Genomic DNA, 27,156 nt, shown 5'->3' on the forward strand with positions numbered 1-27,156 from the left:
GCTCTCAAATGGGGACAACCCAGTAGCGGACGACGGCAGAGAATTATGGGCGTATTCAGCCCAGGACAACTGATCGCACCAAGAGGCAGGGCTCTGTGAAGTCAAGCTGCGCAACATGCGTCCGAGAATCTGATTTGTTCGTTCGGCCTGCCCATTAGTCTGAGGATGGAATCCTGATGACAGACTGGGGGATGCCCCAATCAGTCACCAGAATTCCCTCCAGAACTGAGAAGCGAACTGAGGCCCTCTGTCAGAAAAAATGTCCGAAGGAAGACCATGGATCTTAAATACGTGATCAACCATTACTTGGGCGGTCTCACGAGCGGACGGTAGTTTAGGAAGAGGAATGAAATGAGCTGCTTTAGAAAAACAGTCGACCACAGTGAGAATAACCGTGTTGCCGGCAGATGACGGGAGACCGGTAACGAAATCTAAAGCAATGTGCGACCATGGGCGTGACGGAATGGGAAGTGGTCTGAGAAGGCCAGCAGGAGGAGAGTTGCCTGATTTTGTCTGGGCGCAGACAGGACACGACGCTACGAACCGACGAATGTCACGTTCTCTAGTGGGCCACCAAAATCTCTGGCGAATAGCGGCCAAGGTACCCCTAACACCGGGATGCGCGACTAATTTAGAGGCATGACCCCACTGGAGAACGGCTGAACGAGTGGTCTCGGGAACAAATAACGTACCCTCTGGGGCACGAGGCGGTCTGACAACGTGTGAAAGAGCCCTCTTTATGGCCTGTTCGACTCCCCAGACGACAGCTCCGACCACGCAGTGTTGGGGAACAATAACCTCCTTGGTCGAAGCCTCCACTGAAGAACCGAACTGCCGCGAGAGAGCATCGGGTTTAAGGTTCTTGGAACCTGGTCTAAACGAGATCGAGAAGTCAAAACGACCAAAAAATAACGCCCAGCGGGCCTGACGAGCATTAAGTCTCCTGGCGGAACGGATGTATTCGAGGTTCCGGTGGTCAGTCCAAACAATAAATGGAACACTGGCTCCCTCCAACCAGTGCCGCCATTCCCCCAGAGCTAACCGAATCGCCAAATGCTCCCGATTACCCACATCATAATTGCACTCAGCCGGCGAAAGACGATGAGAAAAGGCGGCGCACGGATGAACCTTGTCATCAAGAGAAGATCGCTGTGACAAAATAGCCCCCACCCCAACATCGGAGGCATCGACCTCGACTATAAATTGTTTCTCAGGATCCGGAGTGACTAAAATGGGAGCGGAGGTGAACAACCTCTTGAGTCGATCGAATGCATCTTGCGTCACCTCAGACCAAACGAAATGAGACTTGGTCGAGGTGAGAGCAGACAGAGGGGCCGCGATTTGACTAAAATTACGAATAAATCGTCTGTAAAAGTTAGCGAATCCCAAAAACCGCTGGAGAGCAACACGAGAATCCGGAATAGGCCAATCGAGAACCGCCCGCACCTTCTCGGGATCCATGCTGATACCCTCAGCAGAGACCACCGAACCCAGGAACGTGACCGATCGAGAATGAAATTCACATTTCTCTGACTTGACAAAAAGGCGGTTCTCGAGTAGTCGTTGTAAGACTCGGCGAACGTGTTGGATGTGTACTTCGAGAGAGGGTGAGAAAATGAGGATGTCGTCTAGATAAACGAACACAAAGACATTTAACATGTCTCGCAAGACGTCGTTGACTAACGCCTGGAATACAGCGGGAGCATTGACCAGACCGAAAGGAAGAACGCGGTATTCAAAGTGACCAATAGGGGTGTTAAAAGCGTTCTTCCATTCATCTCCCCGCTTAATACGAACGAGATGGTATGCATTACGTAGATCCAGCTTTGTGAAGACTTTTGCGCCCTGCAAGATTTCGAAAGCCGACGACATAAGCGGCAAGGGGTAACGATTCTTGACTGTTATGTCGTTCAGCCCCCGATAATCAATGCAGGGATGTAACGAGCCATCCTTCTTCACAAAGAAGAACCCAGCACCGGCAGGAGAGGAGGACGGGACAATAATCCCAGCGTCAAGTGACTCGGAGAGGTATCTTTCTAGAGCCTCCCGTTCGGGCGCAGAGAGAGAATATAATCTACCGCGGGGTGGCGTGGTGCCAGGAAGGAGATCAATGCTACAATCGTAAGGGCGGTGAGGCGGTAAGGAAACGGCCCGGTAGCGGCTGAAAACCGCTTGCAAATCGTGGTACACCTCCGGGACTCCAGACAGATCTCCAGGCTCCTCCTGAAACACAGCAACAGAAGAAACCACAGGAATAGCAGAAACTAAACAATTTACATGACATGAAAGACTCCAAGACAACATGGTATTCTTGACCCAGTCAATATGAGGGTTATGTTGGACTAGCCAGGGATATCCTAACACAATGGGGGTATAGGAAGACTGAAAAATGAGAAAAGAAATAGTCTCTTGGTGGTTTCCAGAGATAACTAGACTCACCGGACAGGAGACACGGTGAATCTCAGACAAAATACTACCATCTAGGGCGAAGACGGTGGTACTATTGTTCAAGTCCACTAGAGGGATGTTATGTTCCCGAGCCCATTTCTCATCAATAAAATTCCCTTCAGCCCCTGAATCGATTAGTGCGGAACATGAAACAGTAGAACCAGCCCAACGAAGAACCGCGGGCAGGATGGTGCGGGACTTGGATGGAGAGGACGTCACAGTAGCGCTCGCCAGTACTCCTCGGTCTACTGGCGAGCTCTGGCTTTTAACGGACATGAAGCGGCAAAGTGGCCAGCCGCGCCGCAGTAAAGACACAGTCTGTTGGAGATGCGACGTTGTTTCTCTTCAGCCTGGAGGCGAATGCTACCCAACTGCATGGGCTCAGGGTCTGGTCTGGAAGCAGTGGAAGTAGATGGCTCACTAGGTGTAGCGGAGTTTGCTCGAACACGTCGCCATTGCTCAAAGCACTTGTCAAGACGAATCGCCAGCTCTATCAGTTGGTCGAGCTGGTCAGGTGAACCGCGAGCATAAATCTCCTCCTTCAAATCAACATTCAGACCCTCCAGGAAACGAGCAACCAAGGCAGGCTCACTCCACTCGCATGTGATGGACAGGGTGCGAAATTCAATGGCGAAATCGGCTGCAGTTCTTCTGCCCTGATGAATGGTGGTCAGAAGACGTGAAGCCTCACGACCAAAAACAGACTGGTCGAAGACCTTAATCATCTCCTCCTTAAAGAGATCAAAACGACTGCAGTAGGGTGTCCCTGCTTCCCAAGCGGAGGTTCCCCACTCACGCGCACGCCCAATCAGTAACGAAATCACAAAGGCGATACGGGCGCAATCACTTGCGTAAGTCTGTGGTTGCAGGGAAAACACCACCTCACACTGAGTCAAAAAGGCTCGACACTCAGTCGACTCACCGGCATAACATGGGGGGATTGTTCACACGAGGTTCTGGAGGAGAAGGGCGACTCTGAACTGCTGGTGACTGCTGGTGCACATGGAGAAGACGAGCAGATAAATCATTCACCTGTGCAACCAAACTCTCCACCGCATGTCTGGCAGCGGATAATTCCTCCTCGTGTCGACCCAGCATAGCTCCTTGAATCCTTACCGCAGAGAAAAACGATTCCTCCTCTGCTGGATCCATCCTTGGTCGGATTATTCTGTCAGAGTGCAACAAAAGGATCCAAATGCAAAAGGTAACTCAAATCAAAGTCTTTAATGGTCAACAACAAAGGAAGTCTGTAGTGGATAACACAGAACTGGAACTCAAATGATGCTCCCCAGGAAGACAGCTACACAGAGGATACTTGTCAGGAGTGGAAACGTGGAGCAGAAAGTTCACTCGAACAGAAGGTACTGGTCCTTGTAGAAAGTAGCTTGAGCAGAGTAAGCCTTGTAGAAACTCACCACAGCAGATAACAGGATACACTAAGACGAGCGCAGCTACACATGACAAGACATGGTGAGTAACTGCTGACAGATGAGAGAGCATTACACAACGCGTAACACACACAATAATCCGACACAGAACAGAGAGCGCAAACACCAGAAGTAGACAGAGTAATCAGACAAGACTAGAAACAGGTGTCACTGCAAATCAGCGCGAGCACTGATTGAGATGATCAACAGGTGATGCCAGAGTGCAAACATGTAAGTGTGTGTGTGCTGGTGTGTGAGTGAGATGAGTGTGTGAATGAGTGTGTGTAGTGAGAGAGAAACAACCCAGATCCTGACACCTACAGAGCTGAGATATTCTTCTAAAAATGTTCGTCTGTGTTCTGTTGAAGAACGAAAGTCATACACATCTGGGATGGCATGAGGGTGAGTAAATGATGAGGACATTTTCATTTTTGGGTGAACTATCCCTTTAAAGAATTTACACTCTTGTTAGATGGATCAAATTAAAATATTATATTTTTAGATTGTCTGACAGAGTTGACACAAATGACAGTAAGATGGTAGTAATGAAGTGAATATCTGTCAATTTTAGGTAGGAAAAAAACATTTTTATAAAAACCTGTTCCCTTACATGGTGTCACAGGCATTTAGCTGAGAACTTTGTCTACAAATATATCGATTTCACATTAATTTAATATTAAAAGATAAAAACTGAGATTAAATTTATTTTTTCCCATATCTGAAGAATCAGTGTATGACAAACCCACATTCTGCTAAGTGTGTCCAACTTTAGTGAACCCTCTAGGAAATGGAAAAATAGTGCATTGTTTAACATGTTTGTGAAAATGTGTTGCAGGACTGACCGTTGAGAGGGACCCCGAGAAACAGTCTGTTGGAGACGTCCACCAAAATGCAGAGCAATAGGTTTAGGATGTCCACCTGTCCCCGAGCATCCGTCAGATGAGACAGATCATCCAGATGTGAGTCTTCTGAAGCCCTGGACCTGTTAGAGCTGATGTATCAAATGAAAGATATAGATCAGATAAATCAAAATTAAATGGAAAAAAGAAAAATTATTACCCGACTTCACATTTAGAACAAGTACCATTCTTTCATCTTATAAAAAGCATTAGTGTAATGTTTGAGTTAAATATAATTCCCTGTTCAAGCATCCCGATACACTGCAGACCCAGTTTACTGCCAAACCGTGAGGTGTACAGAGATCTCTTCAGTACATGATACACAGATGAGGCATGGCATGGCATGCATTAACGACAGTATCTTAAAAGTCACATGATATACTTCTAAAACTATTTTATCCTCTCATACTCTGCAGAATTTTTGGGACGCCGCTTGAAATCTTTCACACTCAAATTTAAAAGCTCCCTGTTCACACATACAGAGGACTGATTTCATAAAAATGCTCTCTTTTTACAGATAACCCCCTAACTTTTAAGAAATGATTGCAATAGTTAATACCATAACATTCTTTTATTCCACTGTATCTGAAATGTAGGTGGCAGGGCTGGACTGGGAAGAGAAATCGGCCCGGGATTTTACATCCGGGGGGTGAGTGTGCCAAAAGTTGTTGAGGGGGGGATGTTCGCTGTCCTTTTCAGCATATCGCGGTGGTGTTATGTGGTCCGTTCTGCATTATGCAGCGGCTAATTTTTGCTTATCGGTTCTCCCGATGGCCAGTCCGCCACTGATCGGCCCCAAACTGTGCCGGCCCACTGGGAAAATGCCCGGTATGCCAGATTACCAGTCCAGCCCTGGTAGGTGGTGCTCTAATGCATTTTAACTCATAGACAACAAGTCTTTCTTTTGCTGATGATTTGTTTCTCAAACTTTTTATACTTCATATTTTGTTGTAAATTATTTTTTTACACAACATTGGATTATTCACCCAAGCAAGCTAACAAACAAGCAAAGAAGTAATTTCGTTAAATCATTTTAAAGCTAATAACCCAAGGTAAGATTTGATATAACGTTTGAGGCTATTTGGGTCTTACAGATCAGTGGTCAGCACAGACAAGAGATGATTGCATTATATGCCTTACTGAAATAAAATTTCACTTTGTGATATATTTGAAGATAATTTAAACTGTGGTATTATGGCAACCAAATAAACTGTACAGTCTCCTTGAGAATGAGAGCTTTCATTTGATATATGACTTGTCTATTTAAGTGTTATGTGATGGACATTTATATCATTTTTTTTTTTCATGTCTACAACGTAACAAAATGTTGAATGCAAAAGTGGTGGGTTCTCTGAAAAAATCAGATTCTACGCTTTCAAATGATACCACATGTACCTAACTTGTGCATCCAGCGACTTCAGTGTTTTAAGTGTTAGAACGGCTTGTCATACAGCACCTCCTCACGGACTCGCCAGCAGGTCCGCAGAGTTTTTTAAACAATTATTTTCTTTTATACTTTGGCCATAAAAAGTATTTCAGATACTGAAGTCTCTTCAAATGTCTGGATGTACTGCATTAGATACTGTAACAAAATATCAAACCAAGTGATATCAGCTCAAACGATACTGGAGCTTTTGTCAAAGCTAACTTTTTAAACTCACTTTTCTGAACCACTTAACTAGTGTCACAGGCGTTGTAGCAGAGAAACCACATTTGTAGTTAAGCACATTCATTATTGACATGTTTCAATAATGTTTGATAACCAGTAAGTGTCCAAATGCCTTTTTTATTTTTAACAATACATATTTTTAATTCTTTCTATTTTTTTTACTTTACAGAACAGAACACTATTAAACAAGTTACAAAACAGCTTAAAGCTGATTCAAAATTGTGAAAACACCCTATAGTAATTTTCCCCTTGAGAAGTGTTTATAAACGAGTTAATTAATAGCAAATAAGCCCTTTTAAATGCATTATAAATCACTGATATGTAGTTATAACAACATGAATAAAAATAGAGAATCTCTTGCCAAATAGTGAGCCATTTTTACCTCACATGTTATAAATGCTTAATAACACTTATTGCCAGCAGCAGGCACAGTAACAGCAGCATGAGTGTTACTGTGGCCCCACACCCACTCGCATGGGGCCCCTTCAGTGTCGTTATGGTCCCCGTTTATCAGAAAATCCATTGTAGCCTCTCCGAGATGCACCAGCTTCATTGCGCAGTGCTGGAGCAGTTCAGCTGCCATAAGAAAAAATCAGTAGTCTAAAGAGTCAAAGTCTACAGAACAGTCTAAAGCACCATGGTACAGACACAAACACTTTTATATCTGAAAGGTTGAATGGTGTTGGATCAGCATCAAAGTTTCCAAAACATGATCATGACACTCGAACCCTGAGCAGTGCTCAACCCATTTCTACATTTTCATTAAGAGATCAAAGACTAGAGAGGATGCACGACATCTGCTCAGTGACCTTGAGTCATTTTAAGACTGCTCTTGCACAAAAAAGGCCTGCAGATAAGAATGTCTAATACAGTTATGGTAGAATGATGCAAAGTCTTTGATCTCTCTTTACTTAAATATATAGAGTACAAAAAGGGTCTGTTTCAATGCAAAAGTAAAATGAATAAAATCTAAATACTTAATGGAGAGTGTTGGGTGTAATCTGATAACAAAGCAATTAGTTACAATAATTGAATTATTTTATAATCAAAGAGATTTGTTACTTATTTTGTATATTTGAAATTCTAGGAATCAGATTACGATTTGAATTACTTAATGAGTTAATTACTTATAAGAACATTACTTTTAAGCAATGAATTATCTTGTGGGCCCACTTATTAGTGCAAATAATTACAGGTTCATGCGCAGACTGTTTAGGGTATCTACGGTTAGAAAAATTTTGCCTTTCAGCATTCTGCTGATGATGTTACATCACACGTCCTGTACGCAGACACCTAGAGTTGAAGTATACATTGGGCTTTAGGGAGAAACATGTGGTGCTGAGTGTGTGACTTTCGTTTGACAATGATCTTGGAGGACAAATAGACATTATATAGACATAATTCAATAAGCTACAAAAAAAAAACTGTCAAAAGTGTTTTAAAAAGTAACTTAGAAGTAATGTGATTAGTAATGTGATTACCTTTTGATGAGTTGATCAGTAATCTGACTGCAATTGTACAAAAATATTTAGTAATTTATAGAGAGCAAAGGCCCACTGCACACTTCCCATGAAATCGAAGAATGAATGTGTGTGACGTCATATAGATCCAATTCTGGCCAAAAAGAAGTTGGTTTCAAATTTGTTTTGTTGGTTTGTAAAAGCTTGCCTGGGCGAAATTTCAGGAAAACTTACCAGCTGCTAAACACCTTAATACTGCCATTGGTCAGTGTCATTGGTAGGAGCTTCACCTACTTTGAGGCCGACAGCTTTTTCCTGTTCAGTCAGTTAAGATCAGTTAACATGAATGAGTTATTAGGGCGCTGGTGCAAATTGACCTACATCTGTACAATTGTTCGAGTAGAGATCTTTTCCAAAAACATGTTATGCGATTTTATTATTGTTTGATATGCTGCTTCACTCATGTGCCATCTGCAGCAATAGCCATTCACACATCAGCCCAATATTTGCCCATCATCATTCCTCTGTATTCTATCCATTAACACTCTTTTATACACCCATCTTTGCAGTAGTATCAGTGTCACCATAAATTACAATAACAGAGTAATCAGTCCATATTGTGTGTTAGTGCATTAGCATAATAAATGCAGAATGTGAACAAGACAAACTACACATTTTCTATTGCATATATATTCCTTTAAATCATCATCGAGTTGTTAAAACAGCTTCCTTTACTGATCTTCTGTGAATTCTACTCATAGAACGAGACATGAAGTCATTGACAAGGCATTTTAATGTAATTTTAGTTGACGTTTCACATGTAGTCATGAGCATCCTCATATTTAATTGTTCCTCGAAATGCCTCCCCCAGCATTGTAGTGGGTGTCTGAATGTTCACAGTGTGCTGTTGCTCAGCTGTCTCAAACTTCTTTTTGGCTCTGAATGAAGAATGAAGAAGAACTTCTCAGTGAGTGTGCCGGGGTCTTAACGCTGTTCATGGAGGCATGTAATGAGCCACTGGTATTCTTTGCATGCCAATAATTAATTACAGTCACCCGTAAAAGTATCTGGACACTAAAGCCACTTAAAATAAATGAAAACACCAATTATAGGAATTATAAGAATTGCATAAATAAGTAATTACAAAAGAAAGTGAAGTTAGTTCCAAGTCGTAATAATAGTGTGAGAGTGTGATCACTCTCACACTATTATTACGACTTGGAACTAAAATTGCCATAAATTCATTTGTACAAACAAAGTTCATTTGTATTGATTAAATACATATTGAATGAGTGACCAAATGTATTCACAGACGTTTCCTTTCTTGAAATAGAGTTCGATAGGAAGCTTGCTCAAAAACGATGGCTGTAGTGTATTGATTTGAAATTATTTTTGTTTGTTCCAGATGCAAATGAGCTTGTGATTCGTTGCAAATGTTGCCAGACGTTTGCAACTCTTCACCGGTAGTGGTGAACCTGCAGCAAACCTTTGGCAGCAATGGACAATTTGCTGCAAGTTTGCCGCCATATGAGCATTGCAGCAAATTGTCCATTGTTGCCAAAGGTTTGCCAGAGGTTCACCACTACCTGTGAAGAGCTGAAAACGTCTGGCAACAATTTCAGCAAGTTTGTGGTAAATTTTCAGTGACCAAAAATTTTTGTAAGGGTTGATATCTCACAATATCGCCATCTCATACAAATTATCATGAGTTGTTATTAAACTATGTTTGTTAGTTAGCTATATTTGTTTGAAGATGCCACTCGGTTTGATATCTACTAATCAATTCAGATATTAAGTGCGACTTAAGTGTCCTAATACTTTTAGGGCCACTGTATTTACATGTAATATGTGTAACATGTAACTGTTACAGACAGTTCATAAAATTTAGGAATGATATGATCAATGTACAGTTTCTAAATGTTTTTGTTTTATTCCATCTTAAAACATCATGATTATATAGACATGTCAAGTTTTTTTCCACTGTTAGGTTTTAAACAAAAACAAATTGTTAAGGTGAACACAAAAGCTATTTTGTGTCTCTTCAGTTTGCCCTCTTTGTGCATTTTTATCAGTATCAGAGACATGGTTGGGAATTCACTGAACACCCACTTTCATCAGCAAAGAATTTATGGAAATAAGCTGACATCTCTTATCGCATGCAGTCAGGGCAGACGCATGCATTAACACACTCATTCACTCATAACTAAACATAAAGTCCATCAACCATTCCAAAAACATTAGACATATAATTAATAATGTAATAATGGCTCTTTTTAATGACTCTCTTTGAGAATTTACATACATCTGATGAATATTTTTTTCCTCTGTGTGCTATTCCTTCTATGCATGTGCACTGTTACGTTTCTAGCATGTCTATATTATTAAAATATTAAACTCTCAATTTTACTAATTATATTTGTTCATTTTATTTGATCACAGTATCACAAGAAAGGGAACTTTTTAATTGAATTGTAGGTAATTTCACTTCTTTGTGTTGAGTGGGTGTTTTTGTCATGTCACTGGGTGCTGTACACTAGCTTGAAACTTATAAACATAAAAATTGAGAACCACTGGGGTAAAGGGTTAGACTTTTCATGGTTACAGCAGGTTTAGGTGTGGGTTAGGGGTTAACCTTGGGAAAAATCGTAATAGCATTGGGAGTAAAAGTTGTATGATTTTGTATGAGCCAACAGGCTGATCTCACAAGTGGCCAAAGCGGTAAGTGTTGTTGGGTGTATGGGTACACGTGAGTTTCATTTTCTAAAGGTAATGTCCACGGAGGGGCACCAAAAGCGAGTTTTATTGTTTTTTTTTTACTTTACAGACTGTTATAAAGTGAAGAGGAATGCATATTTTATAAACTGTACCCCCCAACCCAAACCCAAAACAAAATTTGAGGAGTAATGATTGTTTGTAGCTCAAACAATGCAGAACAAGTTACATACTTAAGTTAAATTCCTAGTTTAATACTCACTTAGCAAGCGCTACTTATATTTATATCTGATATTTAGAAATGTATTTGACGTACGGTGTATCCATACTGTTATTGTATGTTGAAGTGTCCACCAGGAATTTCCCTCGTTGTCAGAATCTAGGGGTGGTCCCAATTAAGACTTTTACTCGGCCATAAAGACGTCAACCTTTCATACATTAAGCAACATCACAAACTTCTGGATTGGGGCTCCTTTGAAATCAGGGGCCTCTCATAAAGTCTAGGGAAAATCTTTACAGGAAAGGAATGTAATTTCTTAGAAGGATACAAGAAATCTTTAATTCATTGGAGAACAAAACGTCCTGCTCATTGAAAACCACGTCACTGAAATATGAATACAGCCTTTGTGATCCTCGGATTTTGCAAGATGTTTGTCCCTTGTGGCAAAACTGTGGGTAAGAGGGCAGGAGGAGGGAGAATTGTGGGTATTTTCAACCATAAATTTATTTATCATTAACATTTACTGTATGTTGTTGGCTTTCTAACCACAATTTCCAAGAAAGTATGTATATTGTGTCTGTAGAAAAATGTTTGTGGTGATTACCAGTTGAAAACATCTACAACTCTCGTAATAAATATTAATAATTAGAATAATAGTTTTTTCATGATGTCTTTAATGTCTTTTTATTGTCCTCCCACTGAGTTACCTCAGCCGACTGTCTTTGGGTTGTGTGTTCAGTTCAATGAAAGCAATGCAAGACGTATGGCTGTAGTGGGTGGACATCTGCTCGGTTTCTCACGAGGAGTGCCAAGTGACAGAGAATGACAGCAATGTTCTAGATGCGACAGAGCAGGAGAGAAGCCAAACCACTTCCCTTAACTGAACACAGTATTATCCACTCATCTGGCCCCTCTGGGTTCTGAGGGCCTGTAATATAAAAAGTCAATGTAGATATATAATTTGTGTGTCACCACCTTTTATTTTATTTTGTGTGCTACAAAACTCACAATTCTATTAAAAATGGATTTTTTTTTTTGGACTTATAGTAGAATATCAGTTGCCTATAATACAGTATATGAAGATAACCCAATATTGTTCTCTATAAATTATATCCTATAAAATCATAACATCCTTTTGAACAGGCTTGAAACCATTTGTGGACAGGCACTAGCCTTGTTTAAATACTGTCTGTCAGATTGCAACCTGTTTGTTTGTGTAAATAAAGAGCTGTCTAACAATGGTAAAGCATGGTGTGCCACAAGGCTCAGTATTAGGCCCTTTGTTATTTCCCTTGTACATGCTCCCTTTAGATAATATTATTAGAAAATTAGGCAAATCTTTATATCCTCTTGATACTCTAAATTCTTAAGTTATATTCATGGACCAAAAGCCTCTCTGGCCAGCAAACAAGAAGCAGTCTGGTCAACATTCAAAAAGTTTATGCCATACTGATCTCACTGTGAATTAGGCCAATAGTTAGGTCGACAGTACATGAGCAAAACTTAGTATGCGCTAATGTAAATCTGAACTACTGCCACCAGTGGCTGAAGCGGGCAGTATTTTTGAACATATGGATACATATGTGCGCGAATCAACTGGCTGGTGTTTTTACGGACATTTTCAATCTGTCCCTCTCCCTGTCTGTAGTCCCCACATGCTTCAAAACATCAACCATTGTGCCTGTACCGAAGCAAGCTATAATCACATGCTTAAATGACTGGCGTCCTGTTGCTCTGACCCCCATCATCAGCAAATGCTTCGAGAGGTTAATCAGAGATCACATCTGCTCTGTTCTGCCCCCCTCTTTGGACCCATTGCAGTTTGCCTACCGCAACAACCGCTCCACTGATGATGCCATTGCATCTACAATACACACTGCTCTCTCCCACCTGGAAAAAAGGAACACATATGTGAGAATGCTGTTTGTAGACTACAGCTCAGCATTCAACACCATAGTGCCCTCCAAGCTTGATGAGAAACTCCGGCTCTGGGCTTAAACAGCTCGCTGTGCAGCTGGATCCTGGATTTCCTGTCAGGCAGACGTCAGGTGGTTAGAATGGGCAGCAACACCTCCTCATCACTGACCCTCAACACTGGAGCCCTGCAGGGCTGTGTTCTCAGCCCACTCCTGTATTCCCTGTACACACATGACTGTGTGGCAACACATAGCCCAATGCCATCATTAAGTTTGCTGACGATACGACGGTGGTAGGTCTGATCACTGACAATGATGAAAGAGCCTACAGAGAGGAGGTGCACACTCTGACACGCTGGTGTCAGGAGCACAACCTCTCCTCAACGCCAGTAAAACCAAGGAGCTTGTTGTGGACTTCAGGAAGAAAGACGGAGAACACAGCCCCATCACCATCAATGGAGCACCGTGGAGAGAGTCAGCAGCTTCAAGTTCCTCGGTGTCCACATTACTGAGGAACTCACATGGTCCGCCCACACTGAGGCCATGTAGAAGAAGGCTCACCAGCCTCTTCTTCCTGAGACGGCTGAGGAAGTTTGGAATGAACCACCACATCCTCACACGGTTCTACACCAGCACTGTAGAGAGCATCCTGACTGGCTGCATCACCGCCTGGTACGGCAATAGCACCGCAGACAACTGCAAAGCCCTGCAAAGGGTGGTGCGAACTGCCAGGAACATCATCGGAGGTGAGCTTCCTCCTCCAGGACATATACACCAGGCGTGTGTGAAAAAGCTCGGAGGATCATCAGAGACTCCAGTCACCCAAGTCATGGGCTGTTCTCACTGCTACCATCAGGCAGGCGGTATCGCGAGCATCAGGACCCGCACCAGCCGACTACATGATAGCTTTTTCCCCAAGCAATCAGACTGTTGAACTCTTGATCTATCAGGATCAATAATTAGCACTGCACTTTATTAATCTATAATCTCACACTGGACTGTCAACATATTCTCCTCAATACAACTGCTATATATATATATATATACACATATATATTTCATATACTCCCACTTATTGTATTGTATTGTATATTCTGTTCTATATTCTGCATTGTATATAATTATTGTGTTGTGTAAGTATGTGTACATCTGATTTGTAAATTGTTTTGTGTAAGTATGTGTACATTTGATATGTAAATTGTTTTGTGTAAGTATGTTGTTTATTGTAATTGGTATATGTCTCGTCACTGTCATGACTGCTATGTTGCTCGGAACTGCACACAAGAATTTCACCTACTGTTGCACTTGTGTACATGGTAGTGTGACAATAAAGTGATTTGATTTGATTTGATTTACATGTGAGCTCCAGTTTCCAGGTGAAATGTCCACAGAGGGGTTCCAAACAAAAATTTTAAAGTGAATTTGTTTTTGGTTGTATATGATGTAATACAGTGAAGAGGAATGCATGTATTTATTAACTCAACCCCCTAACCTAAACCCAACCCTTAAAGGTGCACCATGTACACTTTTGCTAAATAAAAATTTTGCACAAAGACACGAATAGCATTTTTTTTTATATATATGTTGAAAGTGATGTACACTCACAATAGATCAAGACCCGAGTCATGGTCAACTGTATAGTCCAGAGTGATGGTATGGTATTGATAAAGAGTACTGTAATCCAACAGACAGTCTGAACAGAATGAGTGCAAGTGGATACATAAAATGTCTAAACAAGAGGTCCCTGCTGGAGTCATGAAACAAACCTCTACGACCTGCAGCTCTCATGGATAAGTGGCACAACAGTGAATGACAAGTGCGAGCACAAGGCATTGTTAAGTCGGGGCAGAGAGCTCGCGAACCACGGCTGTACAGTCACAATCCAGCGAGCTACAATGTGCAAACATTTATTTGGATTGGATGCAAGAATGTCCATTATAGAGAGGTGTGAATTATGAGATGGTTAAAAACACAGAAGATATACAAATATATATGGTAAATAAGCTTCCAGTATTCAGGACGATGGGTGTCAATATACAGTCCAAAGCCACAAGTACTACTGGGACAGACTGGACAAGTAAGAGCCAGCTAAAATCTTACTCAATGCATCTTTAACATAACCATGAAGCACTATGGAGAATGTCAAACATCTTATAAGGTCAGACAGACCTGACGTTTTAAACAGCGCTGATCAGGAAAAGACGAGAAAACGTGTGCCATTTCTGCAGTAACACCAACTCTTGTTCTCTATTATTGAATGTGCAATCATGATTATCTTCACATTTATTAACAATGATAATTCAAAAAATGTTGCAAGGGTTGCAATAAAATTGGGGGCCAGAGTGCAAAGTTGTCAGAGGGTCCAAAAAAACTTAACGGTTCCCCTGTGTCTGTACTCATGCTGCTAATGGATAAAAAAAACATATACTTTTTTTTTTTTTTTTAAATACTCGATGCCATGAACAAACTTCTGGAAAAAAAAACAACAAAAAAAACCAGTAACTAGTTCTTCCTATGCGGCACTTATGGCAGCCTGCTAACTGGATGAAAAAACCTGCCTGAACTAATTTAACCCCTACACCCCCCTGAGCTTAAGCACATGCAGAGTAGACTTCACTCTGATACCTTGTGTCTTGCTAGCGTGCACAAACAAAACCTACCAATGAGCTCGCAGCTCAGCTTGTATGTTGTATTTGGCCATGACCTACAGCTGCAGGGCAGTAGACCACAAAACAACAGACCACACAGCTTCATACAGAAATGCACCAACATTCATCAGAGCACAGGGAGAATTCTCATCTCTTTTTATGCACAAATCGTCTGCTTGTACTATACCACATAATGCTTTTATATTATAATTGTAGGTCCAGTACTGGCAATACTGTGTGCTCCAAAGACAGATGTATTCCACACTCATAGTGCAAGTGTATAGAAGACTGTGTTGTTACTTGCCCATATGTTTGAATGAGATTGAGGTGCTTATAGATATCATATTATATCCTAATTAAAACTACAGAATTGAGTCACGTTCTGTAATATAGGCAATATCTGAATTGCGTGTCAGGTCTTAGACTACATACATACACAGTCCGTGTTTCCTTAAGAACGTCCTTTCATTCAACTGCTGATATTGACTCACTCTGACATGTCCATGAAATCACCTTGGAGCTGAATAACCTTTCTTGTCAGTATTGTTTTGTCCGTGTTGCACTATTGTCTTATACAGTATATAATGGCCCCTTAAAAGTAAATGGACATTTATGTCACACTTAAAATGCATGAACTGGGGTCAAGGTAATTTTTTGTGTATATATGTAGTCAGTTCTCTTCAAGTTCACACAGGTGTTCAACTCTGTAAACCATTTTTCATATCTGTAATTTTGTAGGTTTATCTATCTGTAATGAGTAAGAAAGCCACATAATGTATCTTAAATGGCTCTTCAATTTAATGATATCATATCTAAAATACTGAATTTGTTCAAATTCATGAACATGTTAAAATGTATTTACAGATATTAACAAGTAATAATTCAATTGTTGATGTCAGAAATGCATATCTGCACATGCAACAATGTCATTATTGATACCATAATATTATATGTACTAGTAAAAAATGACCTGCTGATGTGTGAATATGTGATTATAACTAGTAAGACATTAATTCTAGAGATCTATAATGATTGAGTGAATGACAGATCGTTGTGACAATCTGGTAAATGGTCTGCACTTATATAACGCCTTTTATTAACCTTAGTGGTTACCCAAGTGCTTCACACTGTGTCCCATTCACCCATTCACACACACATTCACACTCACACTCATACACCAATGGTGGCAGAGCTGCCATGCAAGGCGCTAGCCTGCCATTGGGAGCAACTTTCTGCTCGCGAAATTACTTTTTTTAATAAAAATATTAATATTGAAATGCCATGAAACTCCTATGTACTAGTTCAAATTAATATTTGTATATCAAGAATGGGTATTTCTGTGAGTTATAAAGGCATTTTTTATTTGAGGAATTAATAAAAATAATATTTTAGGAGTTTTTACAAGTGCAAACATAATTTACTGATATAAATAATTAGCATTTAACCAGGAAAAAAAAAACGGAATCATTGATGTCTATGATTCATATCATGCAAGTGATTAAATGTCAATAATTGTTTTCTTACTATTACAAATGTCTGTTCCTGATATCATCAATTGAATTTCAACTTGTAAAAATGCTACTTGTTGATACCTGTATTTGGTTTTCACTTAATCTTTAACATTATTGTCACTAGTAATAAGTATTTTAAGATTAGTCTTCAATTTAATGATATTGAAGATACCAAATCTAACATGTTGAAATTAATTTACAAATATAAAAAATAGCTTTTGCACAAGTTGTAATTCAATATTTGATATCAGAAATGGACTTTTACACTAATAATGTGATTGTGGACATAAAAAAATTATATAATTGTTACTAGTAAGAACACATGATTAAATGTTGAAAGGGCTTGCGATACATGTACAGACAGTCATACACTGAGAAGTGTGACATAAATGTCCAAAAGCTTTTTGGGGCCAATATATGCTTATGCTTTTGATTTTGTTTGTTAAAAGATGGTTTAGTACAATGTACTTGAGGTGATTTGGAAGGCTAACAAAGCTTTGAACTGCCCAAAAACGATGAAAACGGTGATATCCGTCACTACTGGAAAACTGTTTACCGAAGTCTTGCTGTGGCTCTCTGCATCTCTAGTGTTCTTCCACATCATTGGTTGGATCTGGATTATGCTGGTCAGCCCACGGCCATGCTGAAGAATGAACTCGACTGCATATAAATCAGGTTACTGCACAAGCAGGGGGTTCTTCTCCAGCGCATCAGAACAACACAAGAGCCAAGCATCTCTCAGTCCAGACAGACCCTGAACAAGGACTTCAATTGTCTTCTCACTTCTGGACACCATGTCCTTCTTTATCATTTTAAAGGGAATAGTCTACAACTCTATTTTTGAGCCTTGCCTTTGAAATCTGTGAGCTGTAGTTAGTTTTGCTTTGCAGTTTTTAAAATTGAAGCAAATCTAGAAGTCTAAAAGTCAAACTTTTTGGAGTTTCTGGGAAGGGGTTGTCTTTGGGACACCAAGTCGGTATGCTGGATCCATTGGCAGAGTTGAGGAGAACGGGAGGTTTCAGGCAATGTGGTGGCCGGATGTCCTGGCAAGTGCGCTGGATTCTGTACAGCGTGTGTGTCTTGACATTAATAAATGTTGCCGGTCTGGTGCTGCTCCTGATCCAGCAGAGAGAGCTGTGGGCTCACCTGAGCAAGGTGGAAGAGCAGATGGTGGAGATATCTCAGAGTTCTGTGGTGGAGTTCATGACGCAGGTGAATGAAGATGAGGCGGAGTATCAGTACTCCAGAAGCAAGCACAGCCGGCAGCATCGGGGCACACGGCCGTTTGCAGATCACGACGTGGGTCTGGAGGAGGAAGTCTTGGGTGGTTTACAGTATCAGCAGCAAAGACATGGACAGCTTCTCCAACAGAAAACACAAGACCAGGATGGCATGATGATGATGATGACATACTCCATGGTGCCAGTAAGAGACAAAAACATCTCATGATTAATATTCACGTTAGTTACAGAATTAACTGCAGATGACATCGATCTATTATCAAACTAAATAGGATCTGAGAAAAACATACAGGCAGAACTGTAAAAACATCCCTGAAGAACCTTAAGCTGGTTTGGTGGTCTTAGGTGGTCTCCCAATCTGGTCAGGTTGGTTTGTTTAATTGGGAAACTGCCAACAGATCAGGCTGTGTGACCAATAATATATATTAAAATGATATTACAATTTTTGTTTTTTTAAACTATAATACTATAATTAGCTTTATTTGTGGTGTTTTCTAAGATAAGGAAAGCATTACAATTACTTTTCCTACTTTGGGTTACGGGATTGTTCGGTAACACTTTACAAGTTTACAATAATGTCCCCTGTATTAAGGGGTTATAAAGGGGTTCATTAATGATTAATTGTTCATTAACAAATGCTTTATTAATCATTGATATGCAACTATGGGAACATGCATAAAAAGGGTGATTTTCATGCAATACCTGCCAAATAGTGAGCCATTTGCCTTACATGTTATAAATGCTTAATAACACTTATTTAAGATTAGTCACCAATGAAAATGTACCTTAATGTGAAGTGGACCCATATGAAGCATTTAGTGAGGAGTTGCCAGCATTATAAACTCATGTAAATACAGTTCAGTATGGTTTATTGGTCATCAGGCTTTATTATGTTGTGAACGGGCATGAAGACCTCAAAAGTGTTTTTCAAATTATCTTAACATTTGTTTTGTAATACATAGATTATAATCACCTATTTTTGGTGCATTGTGGCATAAATCATTCATTAGTGCATTTATTTTTATTAATGTAATTAATATTCAAATACAACTTGGAATAAGTGTATTAACTATGAAGTATTTATAACATGTTAGTTAAAATGCTCACTATTTGGCAAGTATAGCATGAAAGTTGTTATAACTGCATGTCAGTGATTTCTAATGCATTTGCAAATGACTAATTGGTTAATGAACCCTTTACATAATGTGCAGCTTGTTGAGAAAAGATGTGCTTTTTGCTTTATTAAGTAAACAGAATTACAATTGTCACATGGCGGACAATACAATTTTTTTTTTTTAAAGTCCCCACTGACTTTCTTTGAAGGATGGACCTGAGCCATATTGATGGACCACAATGTTTTGGGGGTGGGTTATTTTGACCAAATAACCACCTAGTAACCACCCAAGCATCATGCTGGAGAGTAAATGTATTTACTGATTGATTTAATTTGAACTACAGTGTTATCCTCTTAGTTAAGGCCCAGTGCTTACTAAATAAAAATTGTCTTACACATACAGCTGTAAATTAAGACCTTTCTACACTATTAATAATAATCTAATGTTTTAGGTTAAAATCCTGCTGGACATTTGCAACAGCAATAAAGGAGTCTGTCTGACAGGTGAGAATCTAAATCTGTTTGGTTCATTGTTATTTTGTCATTTTAATATCTTAATGTTCTCCGCCAAGTGTACATTTTGATTTACTTGTGTCTCCTACAGGACCACCTGGACTGCCAGGTAGGAAAATAACTCTTCTAATGATGGGTGAATCTGACACAGTAAATACATAAATAAATACATTTAATAATATAAAAAAATAATAATAATAAAAAAATATATATATATATTCTCAAAATTCTAATAAAAGTCAAGTACAGTTTGCATAAGTAAGCCTTTTCAAGGACATTTAGGTTTTTTGACAATTATGACAATTAAGCACGTTTCCCCCAAATTCCCATCATCATAATGCAAAATATTTCATTTTCATAACTGTACTACATAAAGACATTTTATGATTTCCATTTATTTGTAATTATCATTATTCTAGATGAATCTCATTAAATTCTCAGTACTGTTATAGTCATTGTTAATGAATTCTAGTAAGAATATACTGTTATACAATATTTTTTAATCAGCATAAATGAAAGGCATTACAACAAATACTGGCATGATGTATACTTTACAATATAACACACTCTATATCTTTGTTAATAGAAATGAGAACGATATATAAGGATATGAGAATTATAGGCGATAATTTGACTTAATTTTCATGGAAATAAAATGACAATGTAAAATTGTCTTTATTTTGCATTGGTTCTGAATATAGGCTTCATTTTCTTTAAACCAAAAATAATTCATATACCTTTGTTTTCTGTTTCTGGGGTTCTTGACCGTGTTTGTGAGATTCGCCTGGTTACATCATTCTCCTTACACATACCATACACAGCGTTCTTTACACTGAGTCACTCAAATGTTTTTACTTTATGTAACTCCAGGCTTGCCGGGTGTGGACGGAATGCCGGGATATAATGGAACAGATGGAATTCCAGGGCTGCATGGAAAACGAGGGAAAAGAGGTCAGCTTTACACAGAAGAATGTGGAAAATGGGTCCATCATGTGCATAAATTAATGAGTCAAAAAAGGAACACTGAAAGAGAATGTCCTCTTTTTAAACCACTTCTCGAACATTCATCCACTGAGGAAGAGGAGGGGGATTTTATACTGCTTTAGTCACACAACTGAAAATACTCATGACCACCAGTCTGATTAAAGCTGACTAACAGCTCAGTGCCCAGTGAAATTCATCAAATATATTGTGAGAAAAATAACCTGAAGGAAATTCATGATTCATTTTAGTTTCACTTCCGTAAAAAAACTGGCAAGCAATTCTCATGCCAAAGGTTACTACAAGTAAACGTTACAAGTAGTTTATAAAAATGGAACTTCACACCAACCAGCTGTAACACTGCTAGAATTGTGATACTTGAGCATGGAACCGAGACCAACTGAAGTATATCCACACATTTATTTTCTTGTAGTAGCTGTAAAGGTAAAAATAAACTAATGATGTAATGGCTTAGTTCTAACTTTACAATTGCAATTCAGATTCAGAAACAAATCCACTATCTGGTCTTGACCTGACTGTTATGGTCTCCGTTGTGAGATGGACAAGCATGAAAAATAGACATTATTTTGAATTTGTTGTGGGTAAACCATGTGTAAATGTAACATAATTATTAGTAATAAATCAAAAAAGTTAAATAATTAGTAATCCGAGTACTTTTCAATGAAGCAATTAGTAATTATGTTAAAGTTTAAAAAAAAGTAACTAATCATTTCAGTGGATTGCTTTTTTGAGTAACTTACCCAAGGTGAGGGCCAGAATAATTTGTGAACTGAGTCGCATGGAGGCATTTGTGAATGATTTTGTGGTTTTGTACCCGTGTGAAGGTCCTCCAGGTGAGAATGGTGAGCCTGGTGAGAAGGGAGAGAATGGAGATCCTGGACCCCCGGGACCACCTGGAGAAAAGTGCGAACCTTCAAATGATGTCATTGTAGAGGGTAAAGAGCAGTTTTATAAAAACAGAGTTAAAGTGAAATAGAAATTCTGTTTACTCAACCTCGGTGATTCTCAACCTGTTTGACAACCTCAAAGAAATTCTCAGAGTGCACGCTCAGCAGTGCATTCTCGCAAATATGATGAAATATGATACTAATGTTTATTAATCAAGTCATTTTAGTATAACTTTTTTAGACTACTTTTTTGGTGCTTTATTGACATTTTTGGTCACTACACTGAAGAAAAATAAAAAAAGATAAAAAAAAATACAAATATATATATATATATATATATATATATATATATATATATATATATATATATATATATATTGTGGTGAAATATATATAATGAAAGGATTAAGTACTGTCTAGAGTAAATAAGTTAAAGCGTGAACTTAAAAATATTAAGTAAATTCTACATTTGTTCTCAGTACTCAACTCAATAAGTAAATATTATTTATGATTGTTTGTCATCGTTACAATGTTTCATGTATCAATCCTAAAGTAGAAAACCTTGTCATTTATTTAACCTTGTTTATTAGCTAATTTGAGTAAATTTCACAGGTAAATAAAACAAGTAAATTCTACTTAACTTTTTGCAGCTTGTGTTCCCAGCATGCACCAAGCTTGAATAATTGAGCTTGCATGGTTTCACTGTTTGCAAGTATATTTACACAATTTTTATTGTGTTTTGATGACCTCTTGTTTTGTGTAGTCTGAAGTTCATTTTCTACTCAAAATGATCTATTCATGAAAAAAATGGTTACCGTCATTGTGTTTTGTGCAGCAAGTGTGGAGGACTGTGTGCACAGGTTATATCTTATTCCTAATGCTAGTAATGCAAGATTATGTTTTCTTATAGACTATATAGCATGTATTGTATTTTCCTGTGGAAGATTTCCGTATGTCATGTGGTACATGATGAAACCTGTGTTTGTAAGGAAAGTTTGTTCAAAATGAGAAAAGCTCTAATAAAATATTAATTGAAATTGTACTGTTTATATAAGTATCAATTTTATCAGATTTTGTAAGTAAAAGTTACTGTTTTAACTCAAATTTTTAAGTAAAATTTACTCACTCAATTTACTCAATATTATTTCATGAAGTTAAGTAGACTATACTTAATTTTATACCATAAAAATGTACTTTTTAAGGAAAGTCATATAGGTTTGGAATGAAAAGTAAATACATTTTCATTTCTGGATGAACTTTTCTCTTTTTGCAATTTACTAGCAAACATCTTTACGTCATGTACTTCTGTGATCACAGCAATGTCAATCGCTATTTCTTTGTGCTGTAATCTGCAGGTCCACCGGGTCCAGTAGGACCCCCTGGCCTCCCCGGTCCACCCGGCCCTCTAGGACCCCCCGGACCCCAGGGGCCCCCAAGGCACAGGAACCACAGAGCGCAAGTCCACATGGTGAAGGAAACTATGGGTGAGTGATAAAGTACAATTTAATGATTAATATCAAGACAGAAAGTCCAAAAATCAGACTGGCTAAAGTATTTATCCACATTTTTATATATTGACATTTCCTGTTTCTACTTAGGTCACCAGAATTCAGTCCCAAATGATGATACCATCAGCCAGAAAATGGCATCATGGAAGATAAACGGTACCAACCAGAGAAAAATAAGCTGTTCTGTAACTGATGAACTGCCTGCATGAACTCAGCATTAGATGTGACTGTGTGCATTTGTGTTTGTCAGATTGCATAATAAAGTCTGTGCTGAACCCCAGACACCTGATGAAAATGAGCAGCACATTTGGAGCATGGATGATGGACACCGCAGCTCAGGATGACGAGAAGATGTGGGTAGCAGAACATTTCTCAGGTACCAAAGAGACAGCACATCTACTCATCAACACATGAAAACTGTTTGAAAACTATCAAATGAGAAACTAAATGTCAAATTGCTTTTATAAAACACTTTATACTATATATACACTTTACAACATACAAATATAATTTTTGACACAAATATTAATACAACATTGTGCCATAGCTCTTAGTATATTGGATGCTTTCTAAGCTTCTTTTAGAGTAATATGATATTTTTGATATGATGTAAGAAATTTACATTTACATCAGATTTTATTTGTGATTGGAAATATGTTATTTGTAACATAAACATAGCCAACAGTTTTTCAGATTTCAGTTCTTCCCCATGCAAGCAGATAAGAGCTGTACCGCCCGAAGGCATTACCAAGATGGTCGCTGAGTAAACTGACTTACCTTAAAGAGATTTTGGCCAGTTTTCCATTTCATGTGCACTGATGCTGTATTTTTCAGGTCGTATCATTAAGGAGTATAACAGCATTGCGGCGTTCCAGAACAGCAGCAGTGAATCCATTGACATCAGGAAGTTTTTCCAAGGTTGCGGCCACATTGTACATAATGGCTCCATATTCTACCACATCGCTGGAACCTCTAATATTGCAAAGTATGGCATGGACAGGTCTTGATAAGACTATGTTTTGATATGATTTAAAGGGGTTAGTTCACCTCAGAATGAACATTCGGTCATCATTTACTCACCCTCATGTTGCTTCAAATGCAAAAGAAGAAATATTTCCATAATGTGTAGTGATGTTCCATTGAAGTGGGATTAATGCATCGATAATGAGAACATTTTCCAGATGATTATCGACCTATATCGTCATTTTTACAGATATAAATATGGCTAATCCTTGTACAATAGTTTTTGTCTCTTCGTATATTATTCACCTCAACTTTGGTAAAGTGTGAGTGGCAGGGTAACTTAAAGAAGGTCACACACCGGATGTGTCTGGTGGACGACATGACCTTCATAGAAAAATAAAGCCCAGCTACGACTCCGGAGGCTGCTCAAATTCTGCAGCTCCACGGAGCACAACTTGCATAGTTTCCATTAAATTCCACCCAAATCCTTATCAAAGGACACAGATATACTCTAGCAATCACTGGATGATATATTGTGTATATGTATCTTTCATATAGCCAACACAATGTATTTTCAGTTACAAGTACAGTATGACTTTTGTGGTTTGACAATGTGAATGAAACTAATTCAAGGCTACATACAGTGAAACTAACCTGTAAACTCATCAACGTCACCTTGTTCATTCTTGAAGAAGTCCAACAATTTTTGTAACTTTTGTGTGTATTGTGACTAGATTCACAGCTTTGGACTGCCACCTGCACCACATCGAGTCCTTCAGTATTAAATACAGTAAATGTTATATCACCCCCTTGTGGTCTCCCAAAACTATCACACCAGACTACATTAAACGGAAGGCCAACTGATTGTGAATTTGTAAGCACACAAATTAGGCCTCTAATTTAAATGTTGGCGAATATTAATGTATCGACGCCTTAATAGCGCATTGAGAAAATAACGTGCTGATCAATAATTGATGTATCAATATTTATTGACATTCCTATTGTTCTTGTAATGGTAGGTCTGTCAAGCTCCAAAAGAAAAAAAAAACAAATAAATACCATAATAGTAGTCCATACAAGCCATATAATAGATTTGTGTCAAGGGAAAGACTAAAATGTAATTTTTTATAGTTTTTTTAGTGTTTCTTATAGTGTTCCCCCTCATTATAAAAAAGCACACGTTATGATAAAGATTTCTTTTTGTATTCCATGCACTAAAAAAAAATCTTTTCATTTTTTTAGGATTTAAATATTTCAATTTCTTAAGAAAATTCCATCTAATTGAATTGTGTAGTTTGTAACAAAATGAAATCAATAAAACTCATTTATTTATATAAAAATATTTAGGTTTTTTGTTAAAGATAACAATTCAATTTGATGGAATTGCGTTATGAAATTGAAATGAGTAAATCATGTGTGGAACAACATGAAGGTGAGTAAATGATTACAGAATTTTCATTTTTGGGAGAATTATTCCTTTAAAACTAGGGGTCTGTGGAGGTACAGCAGGGGTTCAGCAGAAAAGATACTGTATATACAGAATTTTCTTAAATTTTTTTGAGATTTCTAACAACATTATTTGAATGAATATTTACTAATGATCTGATTTAAGCATTAATGTAATGATAATGTTTTAATGAAAGTAACTATAAAGTGTTACATAGAAAATCTAACATTTTTTATATTAGGGATCCCTCGGTGGGGTTTCCGTAAGTGTGTAAATGTTGGAAACCTCTGCTTTAAATGTTTTTCCCTTTGTTAAATGTATTTGATTATCTTATAACACATCCTTACTCTCCAATATGCTCAGGTTTGACCTTCATACAAAGATCTTACACACCCTAAGCATTGAAAACTCCCTGTATCACAACCGGTCCTACCTCCTTCACAACTCAAAGACGTATTTCAAATTAGCAGCAGATGAGAACGGTCTGTGGATCATTTTTGCCTCCATCATAGATGACAACATCATGGTGGCTCGAATGGATGAGAAAACATTCTCCGTCACCAGTTACATCAACACCACCTACCCCAGGACCAAAGCCGGAAACATGTTCATCGCCTGCGGGATCCTCTACGTCACGGATATTAAGGACACAAAGGTGACCTACGCATTTGACCTCCTGAAAGAGAAGCCCGTCAGTGTCAGCTTGGTTCTGAGGCCACCTGGAGGGCTTCTGGCCATGATCTCATACAACCCCAGAGACAAACATCTGTACGTGTGGGACAGCAGCTATGTCAAGTCGTACCAGGTTCGGTTTCTCTCTGATGAATAAAGTCATTGGAGCACTTCATGTTTTGCAGCATTTTGCTTTGTCATGTTTAACCTTTCAGTATTTTTAAGCAAATAATAACTAATGCTTCACGTGCCCAAATGCATTCCAATATATTTTTTCTTGAGTAAATGCTACATTATGAATAAATGTTTAATCCAGTGATATTGTCCATGCTGTAAAATGTATTTATTATTGTGTTATGTATAGTTTTGACAGTTATATTGTGCATTTTCCTTTTTTATTGCTAAAATGTAAACATTTCCTCCAATTCAATGGGCTTCAATGAGCTAATTTGTCATTTTTTTTAAATCATTTTGTACACTCATCTAACCATTGATGTAAGTGTTTTAGAGCTTTACTTCATACAGGGTTTCCACACCTTTGACCAATACATTTCCATGATATTTCCATGATTTTTCCATGATTTTCCAATTGTTTGGATTACTGGATAATGATTTAAAAAAATACGATTACAGAGCTTGAACTCACAAAGAGAAAATTCTAGACAGGGAAATATTTTAGTGCAGAACATAGCTAGAAAAGCTTACATTCACTACAGACATATCCTTGAATTTGAGATTAAACTCATTTCAAGGTCTTTTCCAGACCTGGAAATCCCCATTTTTTAATTCCCTGATATTTACAGGTTTTCCATAACCATGGGAACCCTGTTTATATTACACATTGCAATAATGTGTTTCTTTGTCAAATCAATCTGGCACAGGACTGAACACAGGAGGAG

General features: G+C 38.5%; 1 protein-coding gene across 1 annotated transcript; it reads left to right on the top strand.

Moving 5' to 3' along the window:
- The first annotated feature begins 17,608 nt into the window (after positions 1-17,608).
- Positions 17,609-27,028, top strand: LOC127622848 (gliomedin-like). The gene is made up of 10 exons (XM_052096958.1): positions 17,609-18,335; positions 19,718-19,769; positions 19,870-19,887; positions 20,649-20,729; positions 21,605-21,715; positions 23,023-23,151; positions 23,266-23,331; positions 23,426-23,551; positions 24,010-24,160; positions 25,949-27,028. The coding sequence occupies exons 1-10, from the start codon at positions 17,889-17,891 to the stop codon at positions 26,412-26,414; spliced, it is 1,647 nt and encodes a 548-aa protein (XP_051952918.1). The 5' UTR covers positions 17,609-17,888; the 3' UTR covers positions 26,415-27,028.
- The last annotated feature ends 128 nt before the right edge of the window (positions 27,029-27,156 follow it).

Source organism: Xyrauchen texanus, chromosome 29 (assembly GCF_025860055.1).
Source record: "Xyrauchen texanus isolate HMW12.3.18 chromosome 29, RBS_HiC_50CHRs, whole genome shotgun sequence".
In the NCBI taxonomy this organism is placed as follows: domain Eukaryota; kingdom Metazoa; phylum Chordata; class Actinopteri; order Cypriniformes; family Catostomidae; genus Xyrauchen; species Xyrauchen texanus.